The sequence below is a fragment of the Solea solea genome, chromosome 6 (genome assembly GCF_958295425.1).
Source record: "Solea solea chromosome 6, fSolSol10.1, whole genome shotgun sequence".
NCBI lineage: Eukaryota > Metazoa > Chordata > Actinopteri > Pleuronectiformes > Soleidae > Solea > Solea solea.
The window spans coordinates 7,893,752-7,912,694 of NC_081139.1; the positions used below are offsets into that span (position 1 = coordinate 7,893,752).

Here is an 18,943-nt window from a genome sequence, read left to right on the forward strand (position 1 = left end):
TTAGTAAAGCCATAAAAGCTGAGGTGTTTTCACATGAAAAGTAATTTCTCCACTACTTCCACTGTGATTCATTCCTCTCCCATCCACATAAATGCCCCAGGAGAGTGAGAGAGAGAAAGGTGGAGAAAGTGATGGAGAGAAAGGACGGCGTGAAGAAAAAAGAAGTATAAAGAAAGAAAAAAAAAATTGCTATGTCATAAAAGCCAATGGTCTGCTTATATTGATCCTTTTCAAGATCTCCTATAAAGAATTTACAGATATTTTTCATCTTTCCTGACAAAGACTGTAAATCTAATCTTTGTTAGCCTCGCACTTTGTACTGCATCTTTTAATTGATTGTGTCAGTGTTGCATGTTGACTTAAAATCTTTACTACTTATTAGACAAATTGTAATTAAGCGCTTCCAAAGATTATGAGAAAAGGGGCATCACTTGATGAAACTATGAGAAACTTTAAAAAAAATTGTAATATAAGTGAGCCAAGTATCAACATAATGGTCTTGGACAGTGTAGACACGCTGCTCTGCTTGACTGTCATTATCCAAAAATAATAACAAAATCAGAGCCTAAATCAATTTCACAATTGCGACTTCATGGTGCTGCTGCTGTCATAAAGATGGTTCATGCCTCTTCTTCACACACAGAATCCAACATTTTGCCTCTTGCTCCCTCTGGCCCCCTCTCCCTCTCCCTCCCCCTCCCCCTCCCCCCCAGCACTGATTCATATACATGACCACACACAGTTCCGCCAAAATCAATTATGTCAGGCACCGTGGTTGAGAGCATCATGGTGGATGTTACCGGTCACATACATAAAGGTGGTTGGCAGAGAATATTGATTGTAAGTTGCTCCTGCCTTGTTGCGTTGCTCTCTCCTGTGATCTCGCTGCTCCAAATGTCTCATCTACTGATAGCATGACAGGCCCCAGCTGTCTTGATCATGACTCCACCAATTTGCAGCCTCCTGGGTAACCTCTCTGGACCATGGCAACAGGAAGGGTGATTATTACTTAAATCCCCTTGTGGAGTTCTCACATTACATACGAAAGGAAAGGGGGCGTTTACCTTGAGTGCCAAGTGTGAGAGGGAAGATGAGGTGGATATCAAAAGAATTGGAGAACAAAACCAAAAGAAATAAGATGTGATGGTTGTTTTGGACAAAGGAGTAAACCAAGAGTAAAGGTTTTATTTTGTGGCAATACAATTTAATTCCCCCAAAAATACCTCTTCGTTCTGTGCTAGGATTTCCCAAGTGTCTACAAGTCAGCCATCAAAACATAAAAATGGTCAATAGATAACAGATTAATTACGGAGCGGGACGTTGTTTTAACTGCCTCATTTGTTGCATCATTGATTCTACTGCTACTCTGTGTCAGTAACCAAGGATGAAACATTTTGTGCCCGGTGTAACATCAGTGCTATGTTTTTGTACACACTGATAGTGCAGTGACCTTCAAGAAAACACATTCCACGATGCCCTTCTCTGGGCTTTCAGGCGCGCCATTGTCCATACCTGAACTCAGGTATAAAGCAACAAGAAAAAAATTCTACTCTTACTCAAAGTAAACCCAGACTAATGCATTGATCGGCTTTTTATTGGCCAATAGAGAATATATCACAGCTGAGCAGACAATGCCAGCCATGTTCATAAATATACTGGTGGAAAGTTAAACAACAACATCATTTTATCACTTTCCATTTGCTCTCTCTCACTCTCTCTCTCTCTACATATATATATATAAAGTGTAGAGAAATGCAAGAAAATCACTGTCTTCAAGCTGTCTTCAAGGCCTTTGTTTCTCATTTTCTGCACCCTTGCTTATTATGTGATTGTACCTTTGATACAGAAAATAATAAATGTAACTTTCAGGGAACTGTTGTGCAACTCTGAACTGTGTTGTTTACGTTATGTTTATGGTAATTATACACAACATCCGCTTGTGCCATTGGGGGACAGACGCTGAGGATGGCGGCTTAATGTCCATGATCAGGCTGTGCTGTCTTTTTAGTTACTTTTACCTGAGGTTGAGTGATTATGACACAGACGTCATGTTGTGCCACGTCTCTGCTCCTCTGAGGTTCTGAGGTCCACGCTAATGTAGCCACATCAATCAGAGGATTAACACCGTGGAAACTTTTCACCCTTTTGGACCTCCGTCCTTTCTGTGTCTCTCTCCTGATTGCCATGCTTCTTTTTTTTTGTACTTCTTTATTGTATTTTCGCTAATTGCTGTGACAAAAATAAAAAGACTGTACGTGATCAAACAGTGGCATGGAGAAAAAAGAATTTCATTGCAGAGATAAAGTGTTATTTTTTTTTTGCCCGTGACAATAAAGCCTTTCAATCCTTGAATTTCCACCCGACTTGCTTTGCTGTCACTCGACTGTTCAGTCATAGGAAAGGAAGTCTGCCTCAATGACTGAATGGCTTTAAAGGCAACAAACTGTGCTACTTTGTCAGTCAGCTTGCATAAGGACTGAGGAAATGAGTGATGGATGTCTTAGTATGCATCTTGTAACACGGTGTAATACTGATTTCAAATTGGAAAAGGCCTGTCTTTATTACTTCAATATTAGCCGGGCGTGTGGAGCATAAACATTAGCTTGGGGTGCCACTGTGCCACAACCAATAATGTCTCTGCAGTCTGTGTGTGCTAGGAATTGTGTCTCGAACCTCACCCCATCCAGTTCTTAAGTGAAGAAGATGCCATACTAGTTTGACATTCCTTTAGCCTCTGGGTTTTAAGCCTTTTGATGCCTGACTCAAAGCCACATGAAGGGGGAGGGAGTGCAAAATGCAGGGATGAGGTCTTTTTTCTATCTTTAATTCCAGAGTCACATTTATTGCAGTTGCTGGTTGTTGTTTTCTGAAAACATATAGACACCAAAGCTTAAAATGCACTGATCCATGTAGGATAAGATAACGTTATTTTCACTACACAAATATTGTACCACCATCATGCTATATATGAGCAAATCAAGAACGTTAGTGTCATTCGGACTTAAACTAAACGACTGGACTGAAGGCAAAGCAGTGCATCAAATGTGATGCATTTTAAAATGTTATTAGGGTATTATGTAGCAACAAGGGTCAGCCACAACAAAAACTAGAGACTACATACAGCACATAGTGTCATATTCGACAGCACAGTCTAACTGCAGACAGAAAGCCATACAGAGAGGCAGACAGGAAGCCACTGCAAAAAGGAAGGGAGCGGTAGGAGCGGAGGCTATAAAGCTATGAAAAAGACATGGACTGGGAGACTTGACAGGAGTGATAAGTAAAAATGAATATGCCTCAGGCAGCGGACTACTGATTACTTTCTTACTATTATGGCCTCACGTTTTCCGAGGCAGTTTGCTATACGGTCGGCCGTAAAACAGCACAGTGAGCACATCAATGGTGTGGCTAATGCTTGCAACCTGCTTTCATCACAGCATAAAACACAGCCATGGTTTAGATCACAGCAGCTGTGTCCAAATGACATAAAAAGTACTGATGCTAACCAGGTTTGAGTATAAAGTGCAATCAGAAAGGAAAAGAGTCAGAATTAAGTATACGGTACTAAAGATGTCAGGAAGCGTATCTATCATTTTTGTGGTGTTAATGAACTCTACAAAGTACACGGGGGATGTAGGCGCTACTGTACTTATAGCAGGAACAACTTAATTGTTGAAGGTACTAAAACAGTTAGGGACACGTCCCAAATCAAAGAAATGAACAAACTAAAGAGTAAACCTTAAGAGACAAGGAGTTTGGCTTAAAAAATGGGGGGCTGGTGCTTCTAGTTTTTTTTGCTGTAGACTTCACAATGAAAAAAAAATATTTTTAATAACTTTGAATTATTGCAGATTACTGAAAAAAAAAAAAAATAACCAAAGAAAAAGAATGAAGCCCTCAACTGCCTTTCTCGAATGTGACAGGGAGCTATGTTGGCCTTTGCATTCCAGAAATGATGCTATTATTCTTCACTTTTAAAAGTGAGTTTCCACTTCAAAACGCACGTTGTGGACTCGGTTAGTCCACTTGATCATCAATGAAACATGGTTGCACATGTTGGCAGCCTCTGAGAAGCAAGGCTGTTGCCTAAGGTGAGTATAAAAGGCTTATGTGACTACAAAAACCAAATGATCTTTTTTGGTTATACAACTACACAGACACAATATGGTTGTATATTCAGTTTCTGCCAATAAACTCTCAATGTTACACACAGGACCTGCCTCACAGTTAACTTGTGACTGTGTTCTATAAACTTACAGAAAAGTCAGTGACCAATCAGAGGTCAAAAGGACTTTAAAGCTGTTATTTTAAGGTGACAAAGTTACTTTGTGTTTCTGTAATGAAGGCTATTATTTACAGGTATATTTGAACAGATTTGACATTTGTCCATGCAGCAAGTATTGACTGTACATGAGCAGAACATTGTGTGCAAGACTGACCACACAGTGTCCACATTCATACAATCAGAACTACAAGAAAAACTCACTGTTTCTGTGCAGCTCAGTGATGTGTGTGTGTTATAGTCTGTTGACAGCAGCAAAGATCAGCAGCTATCACGGTTAGACAGGTAGAGCTTGTTAGAAGTGGCATTGGAACCCGTCTGTCTGGCACCTTTATTTAATAATTTACTAATTTCTATCCAGTTACTGTTGTTGGTACATTACCTTATCACTGAAATGCCAAAACAATACAGCTTGGCCTCGGTGATGTTTCACACAAGAACAGCAGAAAGAGAAGAAATATGCTTGACTAAGCACAAGCTGTTACCTCATTAGGCTAGTGTACCACAGCAATGTTTAAAACATGAACTTCACAGTTGTTTAGTGCATAATTTGACTGAGGTGCAAAAGGGTCAAACAAGCACAGCCAGTGTTGAAGGGTCTTGATCGTTAGGGTTCTGGAGGATTACAGTGACTGGCATTAACTGAGCATCGTTTCTATGACTCAATATCTCATTTGAGGGGACAACTTTATTTCCTTCCTGGGGGTTTTGCATCTTTTTTTCCCCCATTAAAACTCTCTTACTTACTCCCTCTGTCCTTGCTGTCTCTAACTCTTACTCATTTCCTCTCACAAACACATGCACACATGCCTCATTCGGTCTTGGAGAGCACTGTAGGCACCGGTTTGCATCAGGCTGAGGAAGCAGGAATTAATTCTAATCAGGCTCCAACAGGAAAGAGCTATTCCATTTTTCAGCACTCCTGGAGTCACTCAAACAAGAAGCCGCCCCAACTCTACTACCTATGACGAGACACACACACACACACACACAGTATTATGATAACGCTTGACAGCTACACAGAATTTTGTTTATTAAACATCAGCTGGGGTTTGACATTAATGCCATGCTAATGAAACCCTCGACACCCTCATTCACCTGTCTTTTCCATTTCACTGAGAATTTTAAGCAGCCATGGGGCCCTGCTAGCACTCACAATAAAAACATGTTTGTCAAGATTAAAAGCATTGTGGTTTCAACGTCAAGCGCCTGTGTAAATATGTGGCGCACTTTTGCTATTATCTACTCCTCTGAAGAGGCCCTCCTTTGCTCCTCTTCTCCCCCTTATTCCCCCTTTATCATTTGCCTCATAACAGTGTGTCAGAACATAGCCACAAAGCTCATTTGGGAGAACCTCTCCGTTCTTTACATGCCAGCACTGTCTCCTTCATTTTCTATCTCGCTGCTATGGCTCACAGTTCTGACACAGTCCATGTGGGGATCATTTCCTTAAATGTCCATGTCACCATCCTACTATTCATCCACAGTGAATTCTCTCCACATCTATTTTCATCTTGCATCTCCAGAATTTCCCCATATTGCACTTTCTACTTTCCCAGGACATTATGTTGGAAATAGCTGTAATGTAACTAGTAAATCTGTACAGTGAACCTTTCAGCTCAAACCTGCTGTTACCTCTCCAGGTGGTACATGCTTTGTGTCTTACCTATGGGTGACAGCTCTGCCACACTGCCGATATATGGTCCCTCCAAGAACTTGGGCTCACTGTCGTTTATGTCCTGGACTTTGATGACAAACTCGGACTCTGGTTCCAGAGGGTCGTTGGAGAGTCGATCCCGGGCCTGAGCCCGGAGCGTGTAAAAAGCCTTCTCCTCGCGGTCTAGTCTCTCTGTGGCATGGATGTCTCCTGTTAGCTCATCAATGATAAAGATGGAGCCTGCCCCTTCCCCAGAGATGGTGTACTTGATGTTGCCCTCGCCTTCATCTGAGTCCGTGTGAATCTGTGAATTACAACAAAAGCAGTAATATTAAGGTTCTTGGAATGAATACGTTGGTACTAGATAATATTAGGTCATGTAATTGATTTAAAACATTACACATCATATGCACCACTGAGCTAGCTCAATCATGGTGCCCATTTTACCATGGAGATTGTGATGGCAAGTTTGACGATTTCTAAACAGATATGGAGGAAAAATGCAGACCCAACCATCACTGCAGAAACTGAACAGCCAAGAATTACAGCTGCCACCACACCACGGTGTCACAACATAACACTCACAAAGAGTCCATAAAATCATCACTGCTCTAAGAGGCTGATAAAGCAATGTGTCCATTCATACAAAAAAAAAAAACGTTTTAAATCATATACCTGGATAAAAACCTCTGACTGGGAAACTATCTTTGGACATGGTCATTTTGTGAAAGTGGGAAAACATAGCCTTCATGCATTCGAAGTCAGTTCCAGACACTAAGAGGAAAAGGTGACTTTTAATGTGTACCACACTTCACCAGACCAGAAATGGTCACATTGGGGTAACTGACAAGCAGTTAGAGGGCAGCAGGAGAAAAGATCAAAGAGTCATTTGAGATCTGCCGCCAAAGGGTTGTCATTGAACTAAAACAAAGTCTTATAGTCTTTTCATTACATACAAGTGCTTGTTATCGCATGACCTACATCCACACTTAGGTCACATGACGTGAAATGAGCCGGCTCCATTTACCATTGACACGAACATGGATGTCTGAGTTGAGGTTATTTGCGGGATATTTTGCATAGGAGTTTCTATTTTGGTTTCTAAATGTGTATACTAATGGTTTGTGCAACTGATACTTGTCAGAAAATGACTTTTGATCATCAGCCGTGACCAAAAGAAATGAGTATATTTCTTCCAATCATCCCCTTATCTAATCCGCTAATAGTAATTGCAGGTAAATGCCTTCTCTGAGCTCCCAATAGAACATCAGCATCATCAGTGAAGACAACACCACATTCTACTGATGATTTACATTGTTTCTGCACATTATGCCCTTCACAGGTCGTGACACCCAAATTAGGAGATCAAAGTTGCTCCAAAGATTGGCAAAGGTAGAGACATAGAGGTAGTCGAGCTGGAGAGGGAACTTAAAAGAGTACTTATAAATCAAAGCTATATTTCCCCCCTAATGTGATTAGAAGACATTCCGGAGGCAGCAAGAGGAGAAGTATTGGTCCCCTGTCCCAACCTCCCCTTTGGCTCTTTAGTGAACATATCTACTCTCACTGTTTCTTTCTCTCTCACTCACCTTCCATCTGAAATTATAATTCAGAGCTGTCTATGCTGTGTAAGTCTGGTTCAATCTACTGAGCAGACCGGGGGAGAGGGGAAAGCGCCCTAGCCTCCCTGCTTAATATTTTATTAAAGCTTAATTAAATACAGGCTCCTATCACCCTCACGGGGGTTTTCATTAAGTATTTGTCGTAAAACCATGGAATAATGCAAGCCTCTGCCTTCATATTGCTTCCCTCTTCAATTTTCCCCTCCCTTTTTATCTATCTGTTTGTGCCTTTTCTCACCATTCTGAATCATCCTGAAGACTAATACATGAAGAGTCAGAAAAAATATAATGCTGGATATTTTGGCTGCATCAATATTTCAGATATAATAAAAGAAGTTTCATTGGTCCAAACTGTGAGAGTTATCTAATAAAAGTGCATACTCATGCACCACAAGATAGGTTTCCCTCCCTTACCCTCCATCTGTATTTCTGAAATCAAATTCTGAAGACAAGAACGTCTGTGAGATGCTGTCATGTGTTAATTACATTGCACAAATTCTGGCAGCAAATATGCGAGTTCCTACCTGCTGTACAACAAAATGTGCATGTTGGCAGGCACAAGCATACACACACACACATACATGTTTACCAGGCTAACCGGGGACTGTCATTATATATCAACCAACAGTGGACTTCTGTTTCTAATAATAATAATAAAAAAAATAAAATAATAAGAATAATTTTAAAAAAATAGATTTGTTTTTATTTTATTTTATCATAATATCACTTCAAATGTGCTTTTTACTATAAAAAAAATAAAAAAATGGCCAGAGGGGACCTGAATCCTTGAGCGATTTCTACATATCAAAAAGGGGCCTCCAAACATTACAGTAAAACATTAGCCTTTCTCTGTTTCTTTCAAAGGTTATCTTAAACTTTAACTACATTTAAACCTTTCACGTGATAAATATATTACAAAAATAATCCCGGCCACTTTAAATGAGAATAAAAAATGTTTTAACTTCAATCAAAAGGTAACTGGCCTGTATGCAATAACAAGAATTACAGTATTAGCACCAAGGCTGACTTTATCTGGAATTTAATTATATAAAATAAAATAAAGTAAAATATAAAATATTCATCTCATTCTTCAGGGAATTCATAGTGTCCTGTCTTAGTGTTTATTATTTTTATGACCTGTGTGGAATAGTTTAGTATGGATTTCAAAGAGAACTCCCTTCATCATAAATTTAGCATGATTTAAAGCATGACTAACAGTGGACCTGAAAAATGTCCCCTGTTGCCATGGAGGTACCGTGTAGACGATGCAGAGGTCCACTGTTGGATAGGATAACGAGTACACACGCACACACACACACACACAGTGAGTTCATCATTCTGCTGGGATGATGCTATTTCTCCCCCCTCAGGCTGGGTATACCCATCCTTCAGTGTGTCCTCATTGGACTAATTCAAGTTGGCAGCTTGAAAAAACAGACTATGCTTAGTGAACATGTTTTCTGCAAACTTAAGGTCAGAGCCAGGATGTCACTTCCTAAGCAAAAAGTGACCAGGAGGAGACCATGCAGTAAACACAGGAGAAGAAGGACAAAGCTCAACTCTCAGCACACCACAGTACAATGAGGGCTTGACTGGTCAAATATTTGATTAACACAATACACATATTCCATGCAGTAAATGTTCCACATTAAATCCGCTCAAAATCTTCTAATTCACACTGATTTTTGTTGATCTTAGTTTGTGCAAAATGAGGAAGTGGATTTCCTGTATGGAAAGAAAATCCACCTTCGTGTTTCACATTTTTAACTTCTACTGGCCATTGAATCATCATCAATCATAAAAGGTCCTCAGCTACTGCTACACATTAAGAGTACAGGTATATTTTTAATCACTGTTATAATCTTGTCATTAAAAGGGTGATTAAATATATACACATACTCTCTGAAATCACTAATTATATGCAAATCAAATTTTTCACAGTAGCTTAGGAGCTATTGTGATTCAGTTTGTGGTTTGAGTTAAACTTTAAGCCAGTGGTAGTTAAAATGCCTTGGGGTTTACAGTGGAGGGCTGTGGGCTGACTCAGGGGAGAATGAGGTTGTTAATACCCTGGATTCCAGGGTATTAACAACCTCATTCACCTTTGGGTCATCCCTGAGTGTCAGACTGTCACTGCTGCCTGTCCTGCTAAAGGGGATGACATGTGACTTAGATGCAGTGACGGGTTGGGTTTGTGAGGTACAGGTCAGGTTCGGTCACATCAATTGACATGGTAATTTCAAGTTACTTTAGTAAAATATAATGTAAAATAGGGTAAATTTCAATGGCTTTTTTAAAATTGATTTATTGAAAATAGGGTGTAAATAGTCCAAGGATGTGCTCACACCAGCCTGGTCCAGTGCAGTTAAATCACCCTGGGGCATTTACTCCCTCAGAACTGTTCGTTTGGACCAGTGTGAACTCTGGAGCAGTGGCTACAGCCTCAGCGTTCTCATCCACATCCGCAAAAGAAAAGGAAGGGAGAACCAGGAGGAGAGGCGATGACAGACGGAAATTAAAATGGCACATTCATCCTCCGTGCCTGGAAGGTCCCATCTCTTCCTCCTCTGCAGGCAAAGTAGCACATTTAGCCAAGCATTGTCACATCGGAGTGCCGCAAAACCACCGACTTGCCACTGTTTCTCACCCACGGGCAGTAAGAAAAGGACGAGGGCAACATCTGTGGCTCAGGACCCTCCTGCCCATGGGTGAGAAATAGCCGCGGCGAGTCAGCGGTTTATCGACACTCCTGGCCAACCATGCTAGCTCGGCTAAATGCACGAGCTTACCTGCGGAGGAGGAAGAATTGGGGCCTCACAGACCTGGAGGAAAAACCTTTAATGGCATATGTCCTCTGACTCTGTTCCCACTTCTCAGTGGTTATCCTCCCAGTTCTCTCCGCTCCTCACTGGGGAATGTGGCCTACGGGGCGTTGTTAATTACCAGAACAGCAGGGCAGATGAACATAACCTGACTTTGGTTCACAATTTAGAGTTTTTGACATTTGCCTTTGTGAATGTGAACTGAACCATTGTTTAAAAAATTAAACAATGTATCAAATTTACATCAGGTGCAAACCAATGAAACATACTATTAGGTGTGAACGCAACACTTGGTTTCTATTTACAACAGCACACGGATCGCAGTGCACAGAAGATTGAAGCCATCGTGGATGTTATCCTTTTCCTCCACAACATCTCACAATAAACAATGGTTGGTCTGTGTAAATGGTTACCGTTGGTTACAGTTCAACAAGCATTAATAAAGAAGAACTGATGGTCGAGTCTGACATTTTAAAATATTCATAAGTGTTGCTGATAACGCATGAGGTGTGTGACTTGTGTGTGTCTGTGCAAGCAAGTGTGTGTCTAAAGGTCTGGTATTTACTTCCCTCTAGATGCAACAGTAACAGTTGTTTTTCTGCAAAATGAATAAAGGCTAACAACCACCTACGTGACAGTATGCTTCAGCTTACTCTAACCATCAAGGTCAGGTCGGGCTTGGACAACAATACAAGGCACATGTTGGGGTTGGGTCAGGTTCAGTCAATATTCTCTCAGGCTTGTTCAGGTTTGTACAGAAAAACTCAGCCCGAGCTTCTATCTAGTTTTTCATGTTCTAATGAGAAGCTCAAAAATAGAATCAAATAGAAGACAGTTGAGAGGAGAAGAACTTAACATTTGTTGTGCTGACAGCAGAACAGGGGCTACACTGAAGCCTTGGTTTATTGAGGGATTCAAAGCAGGAGCAAATTGGTTGTCTTATATTTAAGTCGGTGTAATCAGGAGAAGACCTGCCACTATTCACCGTGGCTTGTCAAGCTGTCTGATCTGAACAGCTTCAAAGCCTTAACAAGGTGACTTGTATCAGAGACAACCAAGGAAGAAGACAGCTCCAGGGGAAGGAAGGGTAGAACGAATATGGTGAACAAAGTCAGAGACAAGAGGGGAGACCAAATGGCAGAATTGCCGAAAGGTGTTAAAGAAAGCCAGAGTAACAAGGGAAATTAAGAAAAAATGTCATTATCTTCTTCAGTCTCTGCCATTAAATAAATTTTCACTCATGTTCTGTGGCCTTTTTCTTGCCAAAGGCGGGCGAGGAGTAACCTTGGTTACAAGCCATGTCACTTCCTCTTCCTTCTTCAATTTGTTTACCTTTTTGTCTTCCTGTTTCCCACACTCACACACGATCACAGACATGTTACTTTATTGTACATAGTATTGTGTGCCAGTAGTTGTAGTGGATATCATTTATTCATCCAGAATACTCGATTCTGAATTGTGTTATTTTAATTGAATAAACTGTTATTTGCGTTCAGAGAAACTATTACAGATATTATAGTCCAGAAAAGGCAATTTTGCTTCGCTGAATTGCTGGCTTGAAGCATTTGAATTTGTATGAATAAATTGAATTGTATGTGAATTTGTCTGCAGAATAAACTGAAGCTATGCTGTGTTGCTGGCTTCAAGCAGTTTAAGTTTTATAAAAATGTGTGCCATTTTGTAGTTTTATGAATCGGTTGAAATGTCCATGAAATTGTATGGAAAAAGAAGTTAAAGGTTTTTAAATAGTGAAAAATGTTGACAACGTTCAAGTGGTTTAAATGAATTGAAAAGGCATTCAAGTAGTTACATTAGAAGGGTGTTAAATGAAAACATTGTGTGCTTTTGTGGAATAAGTAGTATTTTTGTGGAATTTAAAACTACAAATATAAAGACAAAGTAAGATTTTGGTAGAATGTACCTTTAAATCTTCGAATATGTGTGTATTTGTAGAGCTGAAATGTATTCGCTGTGAGTGTCAGAAGACTTGGCTGAAGAGACTTGTGAAGAGAGTCAGAAAAATGGCTGAGAAAATACAGTTTTAAATTTAGGGACGTTTGTGCTTGCACAGCAATTGTATAGATTGTTTGTTGAATAGAAGTTGATTGTTTTTCCCTTTTTTCAGGGTGGTAAATTTAGGCTAGTTATTATGAACAATCGGATTATCGCCAATAACATTGTCCCCAACATCGGAATGGAATGGGATGTGCACTTGCAGAAGCAGAAGACAGAAGATTACAGTAAATAAACTGAGGAGAAACAAATACATCTGTGACATGGCATGTTTACAATAGGTGGAAATAGAAAGTTAGCATTCTTGTCCTCAAAAATAGAAAATATAAGCCCCCAAGCATCAAGCCGAGATCTCTTTTGCATCTGTCTAAGCTTGAACTGTTTTTTCTTTGATAAAAACCTGGTGATTTGCTGCCAAATGGACTTAAAATCTGACTAATCACAGCTTGCGTCATTACAATGAAAAGAGCTGCATCACAAGGCTCAGTATGTCAATTTCTCTGTAGCAGTCCACATTTTTATCATACAGCCAAGCATTACTTAAACGCTCAAAATAGCAGATTAAATAGTCCAGTGATTTCTCCTATTTAGTTGTTTTTGACAACATCCCTTTCCCACTAAAACGTCAAGACTACACATTACCAAACCAGCCAATAAAAGTGCCTTTATTTTCACAACTCAACAGACAATTCTACATGTTTAACAGTACACTAAACCTGCTACAGCCAAAATCCTAAAAACACCATAAATCAAACCAGAAAAAAGGTGAACAAAAACAATGAGGCAGCCTGTTTCACTTGGCTCCACGTTGAATGCTGAGAGTTGACAAAGAGGTATTTTGGATGTGGACGGTACCAGCACATTTTTCCATTTTTCACAGTTCATACTGTGGTGGTGTAAAGAAAACCATGCCAGGTACATCCATAAAGATCAGAGAGCTGAATGTTTACAAAAGAAAAAACACTGAAACGGCACAAAGACCCTTGCTCTGCCCTTCGAAGGAATAGAAATGGATGTGGACACGTTACAGATTAACACACACTCTCTCTCTCACACACACACACACACACACACATTGACTTACATTAATTTCCTGGAGACTTACACTTTAAAAAATGTCTTCACCTTAAAATATAGTCATTGACATTATGGGGACTTGATTTTTGTCCCCATAAGGAAGACAAGTCCCCATAATGTGACTATGTAAACAGATTTGGGTCCCCACAACACAACAGGGATATCAGGTACACACACACAGACATGCTCATTTGGACAGCCTAACTAAAGTCCAAACATAATTCACATTGACTGCTAACTTTAATCACTGCAAAAGAACATGGTTTCGGCTTTGGTCTTCATGATTACTGGTCCTGAAAAATGTTAAGGGGTAACTAAATCTCGCTCAGGGTCTCACGCTGACAACGTTTGTCAAAATAAAGAGCAGAGAAAAATGTGCAACCCCCCCCCCTTCCCCACTTTTCACAACAAGCACTTGCGATGATCAGAGTTCAACAGTAATTCTGTCTTGTACAAAAGCACACTCCCAGTGTGCTCCCTACACTCTTCCCTTCATTACAACGCAATTTTGAAAGCAGCTGGCAAGAAACATATTTATCGTTGTCATATCGTTTAAGTCTGCACGAATTCATTATCTAAATGTACTGACCAAAGCTGCCAGTTTAACGTCACGTGAGTGACCATTTTATTTGTAAATCGGATTTCATTAGCAGAGTAGTGGTCGTTGTTGCAGCATAAGACAGAACAGGCTTGGCATGTTTCCAGAGTCGGAGTTAAGTAATATGAAGGGGGGGGGGGGGGACAACTCATAGCAATTATCCAGGACTGAAGCATGTTGCACACCTTTAATCCTCCACTGCACAAATGTAAGTGTTAATACTGAAATATCCAGCGGAGTCTGTACATGTATAAGTGTTTGTGAGAGACTCACACAAGTAAAAACACATAGCATTGGTCAGTATCCTATGAAATGCAAATCTTTACTTCTTTTTTTTTTATCAATAAAATCTTCTTCCTCCTGTGTGACTCCCTGCAGCTCTCTCCTTCTATATCAGTTCTCCCCGGCCCTCTGTCCTATAATGAATCACGACATATGCTGAAACCTCTTGGTTGCTCTGCCTTTCTTTGCAACCTTCCCTATTCCTCAATTCCTTCCCTCATGTATCAATGAGTTTCCCTCTGTCTGTTGGCTTTGTTGTTGGCAGTCACAATGGCAGATAAATAATGGCGGCAGGAAAATTACTCTGTCACGCCTAGCTATGCTGTGGGGAGCATCTGCCTTTATTTGTAAGAATACATGGACATCAGTGGATTCAGATGCAATATCCGTTGATCCACTGCCATGTCTAAATGAGTAGAAACAAGGGGATTGATGTGTGTGTGTGTGTGTGTGACTCATCGCCGAGTCTCATGCCATCTGCATTAATATTCGATTGTTTCACATCACGTCCTATGTAAGGCAATCAAATCGTACACACTGTCCACTCTCATCAACTCGGTGAAGTTCATCTGAGAAGCAGCTGACAAATGGGATGCGAGTAAAAGAGGGAGGGAAAGAAAATGTTCCCAAACACATGCATGGCGGAGACGCTTTGCAAACTGATTGGATTTGACGTTCACTCATCGTCTCTCATTACATTAGTCAAATATAATTCAATAAGCACATTTCACATGTCAAGACTGTGTCCTCAAAAGCAAAGAGAAGGGCATACGGTCTTCTCTGCTGCTACGTCCGCACATTTTTGTTTCAAAACACATCAGCGACTCTTTCATTTTTGTGTTCCCAAAAGAACCTGTTGGCTCTGTTATGGATTCAAAACTTCAGGTCTGCGTTTGAGTCTGGACAGGCAGAAAAAGAGGCCTTTGAAAATGATGAAACAGTTACCCACATTTGTTTCCTGATCGACTCTCACCACTCGACTATCAGCTGAGAACAAAAAAGCCCTATCAGTTTCATTTTGTTATGACTCCAGGCTTGTGCATTCCTGTTCTCTCTCTCTCTCTCTCTCTGCTGGCGAGTGTGAGTGAGTGATGGACTGCAGGTGTGCTTGATCGATTGTGTGCGAGTTGTTCAGCTGGATCCTGAGAGGTGATTGGTGCTCAACAACAAGTTTCAGTGCAAGAGGTCAGAATTTGCCAGCTTCAGTGGCCTTCCCTTGAACCACTCACAGACAGACCACCAGCAGACATCTCAGGCTTGTTTTTTTAAATAAACCTTTAACATTGATTGTTTTTGCGGTTGCTGGTTCATTATGGGCACTTGGAAAGGAGGGAGTCTCTTTCTCTCATGCAGTGCCCAGGTTTTGTGTCCCCTCGGCCTGGATGTAACACAGTTTCCCCTCAATGTTGGTCTAATTGAAGAAATGTATGTGCTAACATGTCAACAGTTTTCTATTCTTACTATGCACAATGAAAAAAACTACTTCCTTTTTACATCTGAATGTTTGCTCGATATTTGTGAATTATTGCGTCATAAAAAGTTCCAGGTGTGGGTTTTTTTTTTTTTTTTTTTAATCGCTATAGAAAAAGAAGTGTTTTACTACATAGTTACAGAACATCTCATGCTCATGGATATTTTTCTGCCATGTCATGAACTTCACCTTATGGATTCTGTCTCATGATATGATTAGATTCTGATCTGGACTTCTGCTCATGCACGAGCTTCTAAAGTAACTAATATTGTATTCATCCTCATGATAAAACAATGTACACATCTGAGTGAATTTTACTACAGTCTGTCATATAATTGTTGTCAGTGTTAGGCCAGGGGTCCACACTGGATGCTTGTTACTGTGTGTCTGTGTCAAGGAACATCTGGCACACACACATGGGACCTGATTAGAGCAGCCACAATGCCTGCATGAGACTTGGGTCTCAGGTGCGCCTCATGCAAGTTCAAGGTAAAAGCACTCTAGCAATTTGGTTCCCTGCGTCCATAATTTGCTCGTCGAAAAAAAAAAGAAAGTTACGTAATATTTGCAGGTGCAGCTGCAACAATCCTGACATTTATCTTAGTACAGAGGGTTATTTTACTATGTATAAAGATTTTTTCATAAATGACAAGGCAAACCCTCTGTAAAGAGGCTTATAAAGAGGGTTTGCTCACAGCAGAAACAATTCATGTCTAAACAAGATGTAGCAGGTCAGTAATGCAGCTGCCATGTACTGCCAACACGTCTATTGTGGACCGGGTCAGGTAACCTTGGCTTTTCAAAGCAGTTTTTAAGGATTCAACACTCATTCAAAGTTCGATGGAAGATAATGTATTCTTACCTTTCCTACATAAAGTGGCTCCGTGCCCGTGTACTCCTCCACCACAAAGAACTGGTTCCACACCCATCCCCTCTTAACTCGTTCAAGTGATGAGGGTCCTTGCTCTTGGTTTCTCTCTCCTGTGGTTGAACCACTAGTCCTTGATGTCTCACACCAACCAAAGTTACAGCAGCTAAGAAAACCCAAAGCTGCCAACAGTGTCCAAGGTCCTGTTGTACAAAAGGGAGCCATTTTCATTAAAAAAAAGAGAGGAAAAAAGATATCCAACCTGGATCTATAGGTAATATAAAAAATACATAAAGACAAAGACAGTTTTTTTGGTTGTAGTTTTATGCCATTCAAATCTCACTGGGCAAACTTAAAAAAAATGAAAAACTATGTGTGAGGACTAGAACATTAATCCATGTGATCACAAATCAATCTAAAGTTACGTTGTGAACATGGCAGGTCATGGAGCATATTGGCTGTCTACCCCCTGCAGATTAACGGCTTGTTTTATAACATTGTCCATCATTCTCCTTCTCTTCGAAGATCTGCCCGACCTTATAGAGTTTCTGATAATGTATCAAAGTATGACCTCGGGAAACAAGAAAAAAAGACTCCAAAAAGCAGATCTTTTCTATAGAAACAACAAAATACACTAGATTGGCACACCCAGTCTGGGAAGTAGGGGGAAACTTCCCATTTCACTTCCAGGCATGTCACTTCAAAAAGTCTGTGCACGTTTTTCAACTCTAAGCTGTCCAAAAATTATTCTGTGGAACAGTCTGGGCTAAAAAAATATCTTCTGCGATCCAGTTCCTTGGAAAGTCATGACTGGTTTTCCCTCCTGAAGCAGAATCTTTGAACTGAGAAAAGGCCAGCTGATTTTACTGAAGGTGAGTTTGTTTGATCTTCAGTGGCTTTTCCCTCCAGAACAAACCAGTGGTTTGGAAAGTTCATCCTTCAAAGCGTCTATGGTATTTCTTTGGCCATCATGAAAACTTCATCAGTAATTCAAAGGAGGCAGGGAAAGGACAAACCTGTAAAGCAGAAAAGAAGGGAAAAAAAATGTTATCATTACTGTGATTTGGACTGAATCTGCAAATGTTTTATGACTTGATACTTTTAAAGGTCATTTGTGCTTCAGTCAGGGTTTAGAATGCTACTCTGAATAAAGTCTGATGACTCTGCTGTAATTAGCATTGCCGGCTTTCAACTCATCTTTTTTTTTTTTTAACCTTTGTAGTTTGCTCAGAACCACAAAAGCCATAATGTCTTTGTGAGGATTATCCAGAGCAAACCGTTTTCCATCGCCGATTTTATGTTCAGCAAGATTCTAACGACGTGCTGCTGAGCTGGAGAGCAAAGGAAAAAACGGTGAAAAGACGACAAGAAAGCAGGTGTGCGGTAAATAGGAAGTGGAGATGGGGTTGGGGGGGGGGGGGGGTCATTGTTCATCACACATGAAACCTAAAGCATCTGTCTGTCGTCTGACTGATGGAGCAACCCTATCCTCAGTCAGCTGGTTAATTGCATGAGGGAGCACTAATTGGATAAAAGTATTAATCTATTAACTCTATCCACTGAGGCAACAAACCCCTAATACTTCAGACAAACACTGGAGAGTAGTATGGGGAAACAGAGTGCACAGTGTGTGTGTGTGTGTAAGAAACAAAAGAAAAAAATAAATAAATTAAGTAATAAGTGAAAGAGTATGATGACACATTCTGTTATTGTGTGCCACAGGTTTGATTAATGTTCTCCTCAAAACATTTAGAGCGCAGGTTATGCGACACAACAAAAGCAATATCATTTACTATTTCTTCTGGCCTCACAACCTCGGAAAAACTGGAACACCAGTTGTAGGCAAAAAGCTCTTCAGATCAGCGGGAGATTTAACCAACTGAGTTTCTGCCAGGTGGGCGAAGACTTCTAATCTTGCTCTCCTTCTGCCCGCTAGCGAGCTTGAAGCTTCCGGAAATAATTCCTTCTCAGACTGTTGGTCAAGGCACTGTCCGTGGTATTGGAAAGTGACTGCTCTGGGGGTGTCCAATCTCCAGAGCAAGCAGTTCAAGAACAACATAAACAGCTTAGAGGTCTTCATTCACTTGGTTGTTAGCAGCAGCTTAGCAGTTAACACTAATAATGTTACAGCATATATATACATATAGGCTGGTAGGTAGGTCAGTAGGTAGGTAGGTCGGAAGGTAATTAGGTAAGTAGGAGGGCGCGGTATTCATTCATTTTATCACCCTGTATGTCCCACATACTCTAA

At 40.5% G+C, this 18,943-nt stretch overlaps 1 protein-coding gene across 3 annotated transcripts in view; it reads right to left on the reverse strand.

The window, feature by feature from the left end:
- Positions 1 to 18,943, reverse strand: part of LOC131461224 (cadherin-22-like) — a 145,224-nt gene that overhangs the window by 45,986 nt on the left and 80,295 nt on the right. For all 3 annotated transcript variants that reach the window (XM_058632307.1, XM_058632306.1, XM_058632305.1), the window contains 2 exons: positions 16,687 to 17,708; positions 5,949 to 6,243 (listed from right to left, as the gene is read on the reverse strand). In XM_058632307.1, the coding sequence (XP_058488290.1) occupies positions 5,949 to 6,243; positions 16,687 to 16,923 (532 nt within the window). In that variant the 5' untranslated portion in view covers positions 16,924 to 17,708. The remainder of the gene's footprint in view (positions 1 to 5,948; positions 6,244 to 16,686; positions 17,709 to 18,943) is intronic.